Source organism: Carettochelys insculpta, chromosome 2 (assembly GCF_033958435.1).
Source record: "Carettochelys insculpta isolate YL-2023 chromosome 2, ASM3395843v1, whole genome shotgun sequence".
Classification (NCBI taxonomy): Eukaryota; Metazoa; Chordata; order Testudines; family Carettochelyidae; genus Carettochelys; species Carettochelys insculpta.
This window is the reverse complement of record NC_134138.1, coordinates 153,341,984-153,359,663: the sequence shown is the minus strand read 5'-3', so window position 1 is coordinate 153,359,663 and position 17,680 is coordinate 153,341,984. Positions and strand designations below refer to the sequence as shown.

At 43.9% G+C, this 17,680-nt stretch overlaps 1 protein-coding gene across 1 annotated transcript in view; it reads left to right on the top strand.

The window, feature by feature from the left end:
- Positions 1-17,680, top strand: part of ADCY2 (adenylate cyclase 2) — a 440,039-nt gene that overhangs the window by 264,354 nt on the left and 158,005 nt on the right. Inside the window, exon 5 of the mRNA XM_074987859.1 lies at positions 16,860-17,008. Within this exon, the coding sequence (XP_074843960.1) occupies positions 16,860-17,008 (149 nt within the window). The remainder of the gene's footprint in view (positions 1-16,859; positions 17,009-17,680) is intronic.

Genomic DNA, 17,680 nt, shown 5'->3' with positions numbered 1-17,680 from the left:
AGAAGCTTTTCAGTTACTGGCTCAGTGGATCTTATTACGACCACCAGTTTTAGGGATTGTCTGCCCCTTTCCTTGCAGGCTGTCCTGAGTATAGCATTGTCAGTGTGGTCAACCCAGTCACCAGTCCCAACAAGCATAAGGTATAAGATAGCTTCCTTTATTATTCTTTTTGCAGGTTTGCTGTAACCAGTTGTGTAGGAGCTGTGCTGAGAGCCATTGAACCAACCTGTAAACCCATATAATGTAAATCACTTCAAGCTTGGCGGTGCTGGAGCACTCCCAGACCCGTGGTTCCATCACCATTGACCTGCTGGTGATTTGCATGATCACACTGATTAGATGGAACATTTTTAAATGATGATCAAAATAAAAAAAGTGATACCGCGCAGTTTGCTTAATAATGATGCACTTAGTCTGGAAGTCACCCCGGTAGATTGTATCATGGGGGGAACAAATTTAAACTCGCTGATACCTAAAGGCAATAGCTGCAGCTTACAGGAAGTGCTTTCAGGCGTTGCAGTGGTGCTTATATCCACTGTGCGTGTTTCTCACTAGCAATGCTTTTTTAGTGAGGCTTGTGGGAAGTGTGTTTTGTGTCACCACTGCCTGCTTCTTAGCTTATGTCTACATTACCCGATAGATTCGATTTTATTAAATTTGATTTTATAATGCTGGGTTTTATACGTTTGATGTTAAGTATCCTCACCTCCCAACAAAATCCACGCAAAGTCGAGTCAGTGCTGCCACACTGAATGGCCAAACATTGAGTGTTGTAGCAGTGCATGACGGGTACCTATTCCACAGTTCCCTCAGCCCACTTTCTGGGCCCTTTCCTTCAGGCCCTGCTGTGCCCCTGGCTGCCACCAATGCTCACCCTCGTTCCTGGGTCCCAGCATCTTGGGGGACCAGGGAACTGGCCAGTGCTGCTGCGCCTGGCTCACCGGAGCTGGGAGCCAGATGCAGCAGCACCAGTCAGTTTCCTGGCTCCCGCGAGTGGCATGGAGCCGGGAGCCAGGTGCAGCAGCACCACTCAGCCTCTGGAGGCTAATGAATTCCATTCAAAGACATGGCGCTTCCATACCAGCCTTCATTTGAGCTTTTAAATTCGAACCTGACGCTGCGCCCACCCAGTTTCATTGATGTTATGATGTCGGTATTAGTGTTGCCTAGATCGAGCTAATGGTATTTACAGTGAAGGCAGTCACTTGGTATGCTTGAGCTAACTGCCTTAAATTACAATGTTTCTGGTAGTGTAGACATAGCCTGAACTGTAGCTCTTCCTGATGAACAGCACGTGCCCAATGACTCTGCTGTGCCTACTATTTGCTAGCTTTCTATGCCTCCTTTGGGGTAAGTTCTTGTAACTGGGTAGCAATCAGTGTTTCCTGTAAGCTGTGTGCTTGGGCAGCCACCCAGGAGAGATTCAGTTGCTGCTCAGCTGATTGCCAGAGTGCCCAAAACTGCTCACAGCGGGCAGCATGTATGGCGGTGCACATCTGCACGTCTTGCTTCACATAACAAAATTTATTCTGCACGTGAATTCAAAAGAATTAGGAGTGTCATTGGTAGCAATAATGGTATTTGGGGATTTCTCTAAATGGGGTGAAAGCCCATTCACTATCATGTGCAGTTGCAGAGATTTCTTTTTTAAATTCATACCCCCCTTTTCAATTTTCAAGTGGTTCTATTTAATTCAGTCAAAACCAAAACAAATGCCACTGTTCCAAAAATATTGACTGTTAAGAGTCAGGACACCCATATTGCATAGTCTAGCATAATCTAGCAAGTGCTATGTCATGGCACTGGACAGTGGAAAGAACATCTAGGTATGGCGAATGTAGCATGTTGTTATACACATCTCAATTTATTTACTGTTATTTTATATGTCTGCATGGAGTTAAAGGAGGTTGGCAAAGAGAAAGAAATAGGAAATGGGAAAAAACAACAGAGATAAGATAATAGGTTCGATGCCAGTGTAAATACCTTTCTTTTGTAGCAGTGTCACTTACAGATCTCTAAAAGTTTAAACTGTAGAGGGAAACATATGAATGAAGAGGGAAAATACATGATTTACATGTCAAAATATTGTTAGCCCTGAACACATCACTTAGTTTAATATCCAAATTAGGGGTTTACTAAGTCTTTTCTTGGAATTTTAAGTCAGAGAGCTTTCCTATTAGTTTATCTGCATTAAACTCACCACTTGTCCAGATGGTTGCTTATAAGTTACTTAAACATTTCCTCACTTGTTTTATTTATAGACCTCAGCTGTAAAAATAATATTATGTATTCTACTATGTTGTGTTATTACAGTTTCCTTGGGAGGAGACCAGCCTACTTAGGTAAGGATTGCAAAAAGATATTGATCTTATGCCAGAATTTTGGTATCAGATTAATTTTAGAATGGAGCAAAATATTTAATGAGAAAAGTTTATGGGTTTTAAGATCATAGTCATTTAGCTGATCACTTTTTGCTGATTACAAATGAAACTTAGGAGAATCATCTTGTGGTTCAGTGGGACAATATCCACTCAATATCAGCTCTTGTCCTTATCCCTTTTGTTGCTGTTTCTGCATCCAAGAAGGCAACTGAAAAAGTTGTTACCAAAGTCAATGCCGCTTCTCACTGTTTTATGTATGTAAAGAGATTTATATATGTAAAGAGCAGCAGATTCTTTAACATTATCTATATCTGCATTGTTCAAACAGAATTGTGTTAGGCTGGCAGTTGGGAACTTCCTTCAGTTTACTGCCTAATAGATCTCCCCCTTTCACTGCACTAATGGTAGTAAAAAGGTGCAATCATTTTGCTCAATTTTGGGTTATAGAAGTGATGTGAAGTCTATCCCATCAACACATGAAAAGGGCTGTTTTTTGAAGTTACAGGGCTGCATTGTTTTTGCTTTTTAAGAGGAAAATGAGAACTACCATTCTGCAGAAAGGTGAGAAGTGAGAGAACATGAGAAACTGGCAAAAACAATGGCAAGTCCTGTGGCAGCTTGAAAAAACCCAAGTGCATCTGATGAACTGGGTTTTACCCACACAAACTTATGCCCAAATAATCTGTCAGTTTTTCAGCCTGCCACAGGGCTCCTTGATTGTTTTTTTGCAGATACAGCTACCCTGCAGAAACTGGCAGTATTTTGCATTATTGTGGCATTAATAACGCACAGGGTGCTCCTCTCCACAGTATCGGAACTCACCATGTTCAAACAATATTAATAAATCAGCTCTCATCAGGCTTCAGGTGTCAGAATCAATTATTAAGGCTAAGATTTTGTCATGGGTATTTTTAGTAAAAGTCCCAGGCAGATGATAGGCAAGGCACGAGAATTCACAGACACCCACGACGTGGCTGTGTGACAGGATAGGACTGGCCGCTGGAGAGGAGAGTGGTTGAAGAGCAAGTTCCACTGCCTGGGTCTGCCAGCCAGAGTTTCACTTGGGGGCTGAATGCCTGAGCCCTACGTCAGGGTGTGGAGAAGGAGAGACTATCTGTTCAAGTTGCACTCCATGGGGCTGAAGTCATGGACATCATGAAAATCACAGGCTCCATGACCAACTCATATTCTTTCTAATTACTAGTGTTCAAGCAGATAAGCCATATATGTTGGGGGCAAGGAATGTGATCTGGATTTGTGTTTGTACAGCATCCAAACACAGTGTGCTCCTACCATGTATTTCCATGGTCCAGTGAAGTTAGACATAGGTTACTGCATGTACACAATCTGTGCATAGAAATCAAATATCAAAAAAGGTTTCTTCAAGGAATTTGCCTTGCCACCATAAGTACTTGAGAGCCAATGCAGTGCAAGAGAGATTTAGGTCTCCTGTACTGAAATTAGTGGCCATAATTTATTATTCATAGCACACTACGCACTGGGCCAGATCCTCAGTGGGCAAAAATTGGCCAAAGAGTTGCAGTGATTAATGCTAGTTGAAGCGTTTACTGTATTTGATGAGAGTGGATGATGCATTTTTATCTAATTGATATGAAAAGGTAAAACAAATATAAGAATTAATTGCACAGTGCACTTTTACCTGCATAATTACTAGGGCTTTTGATTCATCACCGTTAACTCATGGGATTAGTTAAAAATCATGGTTAGTAACAGATTTAATTGTTATGCTTGTAAAAAGCACATGAGATATTTTTAGAGGAAAAGGCAATGTGCTGTGTTTATTAAGGACATAATACAGAGATAAGCATATGCATGCGTGTGCACACACACTCACAGAGTCACAACAAGCATAGGCTTGACCAACATAATGAGCTTTTAGGTTGGATGTGAGAAGGAAGACAAGCCTTATTGGTCACGATTCTGATGCTCTGAGGCTGTTGCTTGGCAGGAAGAAACTCTGAGAACTGTGGCAGAGCTGACAACTTTTAGTTGCCAGATCCCATTTGAGCCTATGGGTCTTGCAAAATTGTGTTGCAACCAGTCGTAGTTACATATGTTTATCATCAATTTGTTTTCTGTTCTTTGAACATTTGCCCTTTCAGGGAGTTGCCACATGTGGATTTCAGCTTATCTGTTTGTTCTCAAGAGTCGGGGAGTGCTTGGTGCATCTCTAAGGTCTTCAGTTTGCTCTCATTATGATGGGCGTGTTGATGTGACCTTCTGGTTCCTTTGGGAGATTAGTTCCCCTGACTTTGGTATATCTTCTTCTAGAGATGACCTTCAAATATACCAAACTATCACAGGCATTCTTCCCCAAAGCCAGAATATTATCACTGCAAAGAACAGAACTCTTTGTAATGCACTGTCTGGGGGATTACCATCCCCAACCAAAACCAATTAAGAAAACAGGAACCATGCTACCTTTATAGGCAGCCTCAGTACCATGCTAAGGAAAGATTGATGTGCAATACAGGTGTCGGCTTTCTTCCTCCTCAGCAGTTCATCCCTCTCCTACAAATTTGATTGTGTTGTTAGTATCTTTGTGAGATCCAGTCCTGAGAGCAACACATTCAGAAACCACCAATTACCATTCCACCTGTAATGATCTTCCATAACATCAATCAGGTGGATGCCTAAAATCATCATTCTGCTTTTGACCACCTATATAACCCTTCTGAGGCCCTCTTCAGGGACCATTTTCATGAGAAATCATTAGAAGTAGAAGTGGCCTTTCTGCTTTATCTTAGGGCCATAGATTTGGTTCCAGCAGAATTAAGGGAAGAGGCTTCTACATTAGTTGTTTCGTCATTCAGAAGTAGAAAACATATCTTCATCTTGTCCTAGATCAGAGGAAACTCAACAAATACACATGTTGTCACAGGCTCAGGAGAGTAGTATTACCTTCACTATTCCATCTCTCCATGTTCAAGACTGGGCCATAGGTCTCAGCTTATGGAATGCATACTACCATGTCACTATGCATCTACAATAGAGATACATAATGGGACCCAACTGTTACTAGTACAGGGTTCTGCCTTTCAGACTCACCAGGCACCAAGAGTTGTCATTATAATACCTGGCAAAAGTGGAATACACATTTAGCTGTATCTAGATGACTGACTGATCAGAATCAGATCTCAAGAGGAGACTGTATCAGCTTTTTCCTTTTCTCTCAACTGGGGCTGCTTGTGAACCATGAGAAGTCATCACTCTTACCAGAGGCACCAGCGTCAGGGATTGGGGGATGCTTAACCCTCCTCTCATCCCGTGGCTCCACCTCTTTCTGACCCCCTTCCTCCAAGCCCCAAACCCTGTCCTGCCTCTCTCAAACCCTGACTGTGCGCCAGGCCTGCCAGTGGACAGGAGTCTCCTGCCCCATAGCACCAATTGAATTGGCATCTATGACAACATTATCACAGATGGCAAAGTTCGTAGGAGCTGTGATCAACTTCCAGTTGGAAAAAGCTTCTTTCCCAGAGATAGATTTTATCCTCTATATAGATAGCACATGACCTAAAATCAAATCCAGTGACAATTGTATACACATCTGGGACTCTTAGACCACGTTGCCATAGCCTTTATAACTGTCGTTAAGCTAGACCTATTCTCCAATCAGACATCACATGAACAAGAGAGCCCTGCTTCAAATTATGTGAAAGTTCGGTTGGTGACTAAATCCAGTCTGCCTAGTAACACAGGCGCCAGTCTCAAACCCTGGTCCATTAATGACACTTATCACAAAAAAAGTCAGGGACAGACTGTGGTACCAAGCTGAACCACCTGTAAGTGCAAGGAATGTCTTCCTGGGAACTATGTAAAACTACAAATGGATGGCCTGGAGCGGAGCGATATCAGAGCAGCATATGGAGCGTACTTGTCTGTTCTGCGAAATTCCATGCTGGTAGTGGACAACGTATCCACTACATGATACACAAACAAGCAAGGAGGTTTTTTACCCTCCTATCTCTGCCAGAAAGCCACTTCACTCTGCATATGTCATCATCAACACGGGGTAACCCTACAGTAGGGGTCTGCAACTGAAATAGTGAGAAGAGGCATTTTTTCAAATTGTTACAAAATCAATACTTCAAGAGCTGCCATACGTGTGAATACGAGACAGTCCTTAGTAAATAACATCAAACTGTACTTTTTGTCACCCCTTTTTTAAGAACAGTACACACACAGTGATTTGTACCAGTTAGAAAGTTGTTAACCCCATCTCCAGGCTGTACCTGCCTGAACCCCCAAACCTGCCCCCTCCAATGCCAGACTTAACCCCTTCAGCCCCAAACCTTCCCCCCCGACCACAAATCTTTGGATTTAACTCTTTCAGCCCCAAACTGCCATGCCACCCTCAGAATTTACCTGCCTCAGATGACAAGCTCCGCACGCTGCTGCTGCCCTCCCCTGCTGCCGCCTCCTCAGTGTGGCTACAGAGCTCTGGCAGGTGGGGGCAGACTTAGCTGCCCCTTTCCTCAGCTCTCCTGCAGGCTGCCTTTCCCCAGGTAGAGCATGCGGAGGGCTCCCTGCCCTGCCGGCTTCCCCCTTGTCGCCTCTGACTGCTCAGTGGCTCTGGAGGCTGCGGCTGCTTAAGCAAAAAGACCTAAATTCCATTTTAACTGTGAGCATTGTTTAAGTTGTGGCAGCCTCCAGAACCACCAGTAGAGTCATCAGCAGCAGTACTTGGAGCCGCAAGTGGCTCCTTAAAGAGCCGCATGTGGCTCCAGAGCCTCAGGTTGCCAACCCCTGCCTTACAGTCTCTATACTTTCCCGGGTCTGCAAACATATAGGTGTCTTGAGGGTACATGGTAATCAATGATGCATGGTTGCTGTAGAAGTCCATTCTAGAGTCAGTATTCCATCACTGGGGGGACTTCAGTAATAGACTTGTTTCATACGGAGGACAGCAGGAAATGCCTAAACTTCAGCTTGAGAAAGGACTTTAGTCCATGCTCATTATCAGATGCCTTCCTCCTTCTGAGATCTCAAGGATTCCTATATGCCTTTTAATTGACTCCACATTCCAGAATAATTTCAAACATCAGCTGGGGCCAGGCTATGGTCACTGTGATAGTTGAAATTGTCCAAGACAGTAGGTGTTATCAGACCTATTGCAACAAAAACTTTGCACTTCCAATATAATCTCTAAGACCAGACTCCAATTTCAACCCAAATATGGCCCCAGGATTTCACCTGAACTAGTTAGTCACCTTGCCAGACTCTTTTCCAATGCCACATTTGACACCAGGAGACAAGAAACTGGACCCTTTGGATATGTCCAGGGCCTTGCTCTATTCACTGAACAAGACCACTCCATTTGGTCTATCCCTCCACTTCATTGTGACCATTGAGTGATGGAGTTGTCTTGTCACAGAAAGTCTTTGAATGGATCACACTTTTCAAGTGCTATCCCAGCAAGCAGTTCTCTCTCTCTGACTGTATCATTTCACCAGGAAGTTGGCAGTATTTTCTGCCAGCTTCAGTAATGTTCCAGTCTTGTGATGTGAAAGGCTGCAATATAGTAACTTGTGTTAACACTATGCCCTTGGCATGGCAGCAAGGTTAAATGCCAAATTCAGGAGAGCAGTAATTCAATCACTGTTTCACTTATAACCAGAAGTCCTCGCTTCCACTGTCCAGAGAAGATGCTGCTGTCACTTCAAATGGGATCCACAGTGGCATATTCCTGAAGGAAAACAATGTTGCTTATCCTATAGTAACTGTGGTTCTTCGAGATTTGTTTAGCACAGCTCCCACAACCAACTCTTCATCTTTTAAAGACCTCGATTAACACAGTTTTGAAGTGCAAAGCTGTGTCTACATGTGCACTCTTCTTTTGAAAGAGCTATGCAAATGAGGTAAATCAAAAATGCAAATGAGGTGCATATTTGGCACACCGTTTGTATATTCTTATTTTGAAATAGCCTCTTTCGAAGGAAGAAAGCCAGTGTAGACACTGCTCTTTTGAAAGTAAATCCCATCTTCAAAAGAATACTTCCTTTTATTTAATGGGCAGAACGATTCTTTCAAAGATGTGGTTTTCTTCTTTCGAAAGAGGCTATTTCAAAATAAGAATATGCAAATGAGGTGCCAGATATGCGAATATGCACCTCATTTGCGTTTTGACTTACCTAATTTGCATACCTCTTTCAAAAGAGGAATGCAAATGTAGACGCACCCCAACCCTGTGTCTGCATGAGCCCCTTACTTTCGGAAGGGGCATGTTAATGAGCCGATTTGAAAGGTGCTAATGAGGTGCTGCCATGAATATGCAGCACCTCATTAGTATAACGGCGGCTGCGGGGATTCGAAAGTGCAGCTTTTCTAATTGTGGCGCCCATGGAGACAGGGTCCTTTCGAAAGGACCCCCCGGTTTTCGAGAGCCCCTCTTCCTAACACCACACCAGATAGGAAGGAGCTTTCGAAAACTGGGGGTGTCCTTTCGGAAGGTCCCCGTCTCCATGGGCGGCGCGTGATTAGAAAAGCCGCACTTTCGAATCGCCGTGGCTGCCATTATGCTAATGAGCACTGCATATTCATGTAAGTGCCTCATTAGCATATTTTGAACCCACTCATTAACATGCCCCTTCCGAAAGGAAGGGGCTCATGTAGACCCAGCCCAAGAGAATAGGAGAGGGAAGGGAAAATGACGTGGCTGCTCTGCAGTTTTTGCCCTCATATGGGAGCATGAGGAGACATGCATATACCTCCAACGGACATTGCTATCTTACAAAAAAATCCAGTATCATAGCCATGAGATGCATGCACACTGACGGTGAGATCCACATTGGGTGCAACGTCACATGGAGCCAGTTTCTGCAGGGTAAGTAACCTTTCTTTTTAGCACAGAAATACCTGAATTCCTCCATATGTTGATTGCCGCACTGTAGGTTTTAATCTGAACAAGCTTTCAGGTGAATTGTCTTCCTCTTCCTCTTCATTCAGAGTTTCCTCTGAATTTTCATTTTGAGTTGTGGCTCTGAGAAATATCTTTTCTTTCCAGTCTCCTTCAAACTCCTTAGAAACCGACAGATCATCTTCATCTGTCAGATCACCTGCAGCTGGCATGTCATCTAATGTGTAACCAGTCAGACTCTCAAATGGTGCAGTGCAGATTTCCCATGATCACCCGAGAGAGCAGTATTCTGTATAGTGCCAAATTGTTTTAAAAAAGTAAATGACATTTTTGAATTTTCCCGGTCTTCACTACATTTCGGTTTGCAAACAGCACAATATCAAGCAGGGTGATTGTTTAGAAAGCATGGTTGTGTTGTCATCTGTTTCCTTTGCAACAATCAGAGACCTCACTAAACACTGAGGCATATGTAATTTTTTTTTTAAAATGTGGAGTTTGCCAGCATCCCTTAGTTGCAGACAGAAGCTGCAATTTACTTTTCCTGTTTGACAAATTGATAGCAACAGACTGGAAATGTTGTCTGTAAACATTAAGATGTGGTATGATGCCTTTTCAAGTGTCATTTTTTTATTAAAAGAAAAGAAAAGTTAACCCTTTGTGCCAAATGCGATTCAGGTTTTCATATTGTGTCCCCACATAATGGAGTATTTTGGATTTAACTATTATGTAGCTTTCCCACTCAGTGGCCGTGTCTACACGAGCCCTAAACTTCGAAATGGCCACACAAATGGCCATTTCGAAGTTTACTAATGAAGTGCTGAAATGCATATTCAGAGCCTCATTAGCATGCGGGCGGCTGTGGCACTTCGAAATTGATGCGGCTCGCAGCCACGTGGCTCGTCCAGATGGGGCTCCTTTTCAAAAGGACCCCGGCTACTTTGAAGTCCCCTTATTCCTATCTGCTCATGGGAATAAGGGGACTTCGAAGTAGGCAGAGTCCTTTCGAGAAAGAGCCCCGTCTGGATGAGCCGCATGGCTGCGAACCGCGTCAATTTCGAAGTGCCACAGCCGCTCGCATGCTAATGAAGCTCTGAATATGTATTTCAGTGCTTCATTAGTAAACTTTGAAATGGCCATTTGCATGGCCATTTCGAAGTTTTTGGCTAGTGTAGACACGGCCAATATGTCATTAGCCTTCTTGACTACAAGGGCACACTGTTGACCCATGGCCTCTCATGCACTGTAAACCCTAGGTTATTTTTAACCAAACTGCTGCTTAACCAGTGGGTCCCCAGCCTGTAGCAGTGTTTTGGGATTCCTCTGTCCCAAGTGCAGTCGAACCTCATCAGATTTCTTTTGGCCCAATCCTCCAATTTGTCTAGGTCACTCTGGGCGCTATCTCTGACCTCCAGTGTATCTACCTTCCCCCTGTCTTTATACCGACTGCCAACCAGACATTGAGCCACTGACCCCAATGACCTAGCCAGCTTTCTTTCGACCGTACAGTCTGTTTATCTAATCCATACTTCCTTAACTTGCTGTCAAGAATACAATGGAAGACCATATCAAAGGTTTTGCTAAAGTCAAGGTATATCATGTCCTCTGCCTTCCCCATAGCCACAGAGCCAGTTACCTCATCATAGAAGACTATCATGTTGGTCAGAATTGTTTAAAAGGGATTGTTTGAGTATGCCCTCCATGATTTTTTTCAGGTACTGATATAAAACTGAACAGTCTGTAGTTCCCCAAATTCTCGTCTTCCCTTTTTAAAAGATGAGCACTATATTTGCCACTTTCCAATTGTCTAGGACCTCTTCCAATTGCTAAGTGTTTTCAAAGATAATGGCCAATGTCTCTGCAATCACATCAGCCAGCTCCCTCAGCCAACTCTTCCTCCCTTGGATGCACTTGATCCTGCCCCCCTGGATTTGTGTATGTCCAGTTTTTCTAAATAGCTTTTAACCTGTCCTTTCTCCACTGAGGGTTGCCCACCTCCGTCCCAAACTGTGCTGCCTAGTGCAGCAGTCTGGGAGATGACCTGTCTATAAATTTAGAGGTAGAAAAAGCATTAAGTACTTCAGTTTTTCCCATACCTGAATGAGGTTACCTCTCTCATTCAGTAAAAGCCCACACCTTCTCTGTCCACCTTCTTATTGCTAACGTGCCTGTAGAAACCTTTCTTGTTACCTGTTACATCCCATCCTAGCTGCAGTTCCAATTTTTCTTTGGCCTTCCTGATAATACCCTTGCATGCTTGAGCTGTATATTTATTTCTTCTCTAGTCACCTGTCCAAGTTTCCGGTTCTTTTTGCTTGTGTTTTGTGTTTGTCACCAAAGATTTCACTGTTAAGCCAAGCTGATCACCTACCATATTTGTTTTTCTTACTGAATGTCAGGATGTTTTGGTTTTATTTTTCCTGTCTCTTCAATGAAGCTTCTTTAAAATATAGCCTGCTCTCCTGGACTTCTTTCACCACTTATGTTAGCATCCCAAGGTATTCAGCCCATCAGTTCCCTCAGGTAATCAAAATCCATTTTTTGTTTTTCTTTTTAACTCCAGAGTATGTATTTTGCTGCTCTCCTTTCTTCCTTTGGTCTGGATCCTGAAGTCAATCATCTCATAATCACTGTTGCCCAGGATGACACCCACAGCTTCCTCCCCTATCTGAGCGAAGGTCAAAAGAAGCATGGCCCCTGGTTGGTTCTTTCAGCACTTGTACCAGGAAGTTGACCCCAGCATTCTCCAAAAACTTCCTGAATTTAAAGCAATCCCTTCTAGGCACATCCCATTTTCCTGGCACAACCAAACCTTTACCTTGCTTTAAGCTCTTTTAAGAGGAAGCTGAATAGTGATTTTGATCATCCTAGCTCTGACTGTTTATGAGGAGTTCCTGAAGAAATAGACAGACATATAGACAAACAAACTCTCTCAAATGTCCAGTAGATATACAAAATGTACCCACCTACCACTATGAGCTTGTGGCTGGCTGTTCAGTGCACCTGTTGGTCATTTCTGTCTCTGACAACCTTTGACACCTCCTCCCTTTTTATTCCTTCCAGGTTTGATGTTTGTGGCAAATGTTGCAGAATGATATAATTTCACCTTTTTCTCCAGGCCAGGCTGCTAACCCTTACGGCAGGGTGTCAGATGTAGGATTTATCTACAATATCACATCTCCCCTCTGAAAAAAGTGCTCTCTTGCCTTTATTCTCCACTATGCAGGAGTTACAATATGATAAGTTTCTAATTTTCCTTTTCCTATTACCTGTTTAGCACTCATGGCTGATTTTTTCTCTGCCTCACAAACTCACAACTTTAGCTACTCCTTTCTCAATGCCTTTTCCTTCTCTTTTGTCCAGTTTTAAACCAGTGTCAGTATCTATTGATGCTTCTTCCTTTATATGGTTACGGTGAAACCTAGCCATAAGAACAAGTGACAGCCTGTACCTGCAGCAGACAAGAATGTCACCGTGTGACTAGAATCATGTCATATGCAAGGGTGCTCTGTTAGAGGGAATTTAAAGCAAGCATTGCTTTGTTCTCTATCAAATTGATTGTCTGCTGCATAGGCATATTTTCATGTTTACCTTGGATAGCTTGCACTGGATTACTTTGCATATAGTTTCATTCTTCTAAAACATCTAAAGAAAACATATGTTAAAAATTATCCAAAGGGAAGCTAGCAAACAAGGCTGCAGTAATTGGGATAATTGCTTAGAAATGTCTGGCAAAGAGTCTGATAGAAACATATCATCACCTAACTTAGCATTAACAGCAGGTCATGAGTAATGAAGTGGTAACTCTTTCTGACCTGTACCTTAAGTCACAGACTGTGTACACAGTCGCTCTTTGGAAAATAGAACCTCATGCTCTGGGTCTTAATGCCCATTCATTTTATGGATATTGTGGTTGTCAAAATAATCTCATCCAAGAAAATGAAGGTCATTTTCCAAGTCTCCAGTATGATAACTGAAACTGTGGATGTTTTGGAGAAATTCTTGTAAATGTCTTCCTTTTCACTGTTTTTTCTTTCATCCAGAGAAATACAACCACATTCCCATTTTAATGAAAACCTTTTATACTGATATTCTTGCTTCATGTCCTACACTAGCTGTTTGTGAGAGAGTGTCAAACTTGAGGCCTACGGGGACCAGCGCATCTCTGAATAAAACATGCAAGTATTAAGTAAAACAAGTGACAGATATATCTTTGTGTATAATATTTACCTCATGACAATGCCTGTCAAGCATCTGATATGCAGCCGTATGTACATCAGAAGAGCTGCAGAAGAACATGATCGAAGTTACAGACTGAAACGAAAAAGCAAAACAACAGAGATCAGTTTGAGTGCAAGTTAGTATCGAACCTGAGTCTGTACCAGAGCTGTGAGCCTAGGGGCAAAGTGGGAGGAGGGCCTGGCTTCCCGCCTCACAAATGGGGGGGTGCGGGTGAAAAGTGGGGGACGGGGCTTATGGCAGTCAGACTGGGTCCACCCCATGCTCCCTCAGAGCTGTGTGCAGAGTGGCAGTGGAGTGCTTTCATGGTGTTTCAGAGGGGCCCGGATCTCTGGACCCCTTTGAAATTATGGGGCCTGGGGCAACTGCCCTCTTCTGCACCCTGCCCTCCTCCCTAGCTCCACCCGCCTCCATTGGCACTGGGAGTTTTCTGTCGACTTTGGTGGGTGCCGGGTTAGTCTCATGGTGATTCTGTTTCAGGAGACCTTGCCTTCACGGATGTCTGCTCTTTGATTAGAAAGGCAAACCATGTGAAGGGTTTTCTGTTTCATCAGTGCATGTGTGTTGCTATGAACCATTATGTTGTCACACAGATGATCACAGAGAAGCATATTTGTAAAGAAGAAAGCATGGTTAAAGTATAGTGTTGCAGGTAGCCATGGTTCCAGGTGTGGGTACTTCACACCCTGAATCCTGGCCAGGCCTTTCTCCCTTCTGCTTCCCACCTTCTATCCCACCTCCTACGCAGCCATTCTGTCTCCCCCTCGATTCTTTGTCTGATCTCAGTTTTCTCCCATTTGCTTCCTTTGCTCCACCAGGCCTGACCTCTCTCCATAGCAACTCTCTCCACCAGTTTCTCTCCTCTGTGGCACCTGAGTGCCCTGGGGCAGGGGGGACGGGACACTGAGAGCACAAGAGAGATTGTGCTCCCTGTTTTCCATTCAGGTGCTCAGACGTGGACCTGCTTCAGTTTACAATAGCCCAACAGTACAATTGCTACTCCTGGGGGAATTCCGTACCTCTGTGTGTGTGCCTAATTTATGAGTTACACATACTTTTTAAATATTTTGCCCAGCAAAAAAGCTGCTGCTGGAAAGTTGCTGCTGTTCTGCCTTTTGACTACCAGAAGGCACTGTAGTGCTAGAACAGAGCAGTACAGCCTGGTAGGAAAAAGAGAGAGCCTGCCTTCTTCACAGTGCCTGCCAGGCCAGGAGATGGGGAATATGGGGAAACAGACAGCATGAAGCTGCTGAGTGGTCAGACAGGCTCGTTACAGCTGGATGGGAAGGTATGCGGTCACAGTGGGGAAACAGGGCCACGTGGTAATGGGGAATGGGGGTGCAGAGCTCTATAGGGACAGGGGATGGCTAAGTGTGAGCAGAGACACATGGGTATGTGGGGAGGAGGTGTTTAAAAGAGGGTGGAGGGAAGCATGTGGGTGGCTGGGTGGGGGTGAAGGGACACATGAGGTTAAGGGCAGGTGTGCCTGGCTGAATGGGGGAGGTTAGGAATCAGCCACAGTCTGCAGGGTGGGGAGCTCCCTAACAATTCCTCCTTGCCCTACCCAGGCTTCCCTCTCCCTCAGCTCCTACGTTTACCCCTCATTTCCACAAGCCTTTCCACTGCTTCTGAGGGGTGTGGGGCTTTGGTTATGTAGTGTAGTATAAAGGTATTATTTCTTGGAATTCTGTATCAAATATGCCTTGTAAAAAATCCTGTTCCATGGTGGTTGTTGTCTGTATTACAGACATACTTGCTGACAGATATTTTGAAATAAATGACCACAATAATGGAAACTGGTGTGATTGTATTGTGTTAATTGACAAATAAAATGCACAGAATTTTGGAGAATTTGAAAATATCGTGCACAGAATTTTTAATATTTTGTTACAGAATTTTTAATTTTTGGGGCACAAGAATTCCACTAAGTGTAAGTTACATTGGAAATTCTGCACATCCTCATGTTGCAGCATTATCAGTTTGGAGGGAATCTTCAGAAAACGTAGCTGTGAAACCCGAGGTAGTCTCTACTGAGTGTTTCTGAACTGTGATTTTTTTTTCATAGACTTAGAATTTGGCCTAATTTGCGGTGGATTTTCATGGGCACAGCAACATTCACATCTGACATGTAGACCCACCAACCTGCAAAATTTCATGTTGCTCAGAAGATTTTAACAGGGAAAAAGCAGCCAAACTGTTTTAAAAAGAATCAACCTTAGGTGGACAAATTATATGGAAATTTTCAGTCCAAGTGGCTAAAGTTTTGTCAAAGTTATAAGCAGTTGAAAACAGGGTTTTCTAATGGGAAGTGTTGAGTAACAGCAAAGCATTTGATTAAAGTACTCTTTTTGCTAAATTGTCATTCCAAGTTTTCTTCACCCCCCCCGCCCATCCCCTGCCCAACCAATTTCTATATCCTTTATCTCTGGGTATCCTATAATCTGTCTGCAGTAAACTCTTTCATATCTGGCAACCTCAGGACTGGGAGGTTGCTGGATATTCAGAAATGCTGCTTGAGAGTGAGGTGGCCGCAGAATCCCTGGAAGGGGGCAGGGGACCCCACCAGCCCTGTGGCAGGGAGCTGGCTGGGGGAGGAGCCATGCTGGCAGCTCCAGCCCTGGGGAGCCTGCTGGGGTGCCAGGGTTGGGGGAAATCCAGCAGCCCTGGGGGTGGGAGAACTCCACAGGTGCGCCGGGCAATGCTGGTGGTGCCGGGCACATGAGGAAATGCACAGAGCCCGGGCTGTGTGGGGGAACTCCACCAGGGCCAGGAGAACCTGGGCAGCTCCAGCTCTGAGAGCCGGAAGCTCCAGTCCCAGGACCGGATGAGTTAATCACAGCATCCTGGGGCTGAGGGAGCTCTAGAGATGGAAGGGGATAGAGCCCCTCTGGCAGCTCCAGCCCCGACTTGGCTGTGCGGGGAACCTTGGCAGCCCAGGGTCTGAGAGCAGGCAGCTTCAGCCCCAGGCTGAGGGCAGGTCCAGCCAGGAGAACCCAGGGTGGAGCTGGCGGGGCTGGTGCCTGACATTTGAGAGTTCCAGTTTAACAAATGCGAGAAAACAGAGTTTACTGTAGGTACTAAATAAATCATTGGAAGTATAATGGTCCTCATTTGGTTAATAATGTTTCTGATCTACCCTAAGTCTTTGAATTTTGATATTGTTTGGATATATGTGTGCGTTCATCCATCAACTATTTGAAGTTGTTAGTAACCTTTCTAGTCAATCCAAAACAAGCGTAGAAACCACTTAGTTATTCAAAGCACACTTGCAATAGTGAACAGGTATCAGAGATATGCTTTTCACACTCTTCTAATTTTGTATATGGAAATACTGGACCATTTTAATATTATTTTTTTAAATCCAGGAACGCCTTCTACTTTCTTTACTGCCTGCTCACATTGCCATGGAAATGAAAGCTGAGATTATTCAGAGGTTACAAGGCCCCAAAGCCGGCCAACTGGAAAATACAAACAACTTTCACAATTTGTATGTCAAGAGGCACACCAACGTGAGGTATTGTACTTAACTAACATTTATCAGCTAGGTCAGCAAATCATTCTGAAGAATTTCAAGGGTGGGAGGAAGGTCGTTTTACTACGCTTTCTAGCCATTTAAGTTCTGGGACAAAAATATTGTATATTAATTTGCTCAAACTCTAACAACAGGTTTGTTGTAGCCACGCTTAGTTATATTTGGAGTCAAATGAGAGAACTTTATAGAAGTAATCCTCCAATTTACATTAGAATGGGCTTTCCTCGTTGATCCTGATGTCTACCTAAAGTTTCCTGTTCTGTCGCCTTTTAAGTTGAAGGGCCAAATTCAGCTTCCCTTTGTAACACTCTAAGGTTACATCTACGCTAAGAGCTACAATCGCCTTTATTAAAATCCATTTATTAATGCTGGGTTTTATCAATTCGATTTTGAGCCGCCTCAGCTTCCCACAGGCTCCCCACACGATTGACTTATTGTTGCCACACACAAGTTATCAAAATCGACAGTTGCCGGAGCGTATTGTGCGCGCCTATCCCACAGTTCCCTGAGCCCTGTAGCATTCTGGCTATTTTCACTGGTGCAGCATGGGAAAAAATGTCACGCTAGTGGCTGTGGGTATCTGACAACATCTTCCCACATTTCATTCCCCTCTTTCCCCTGCCATATTAAACAAACAACCCTCTTTCCAGGAGG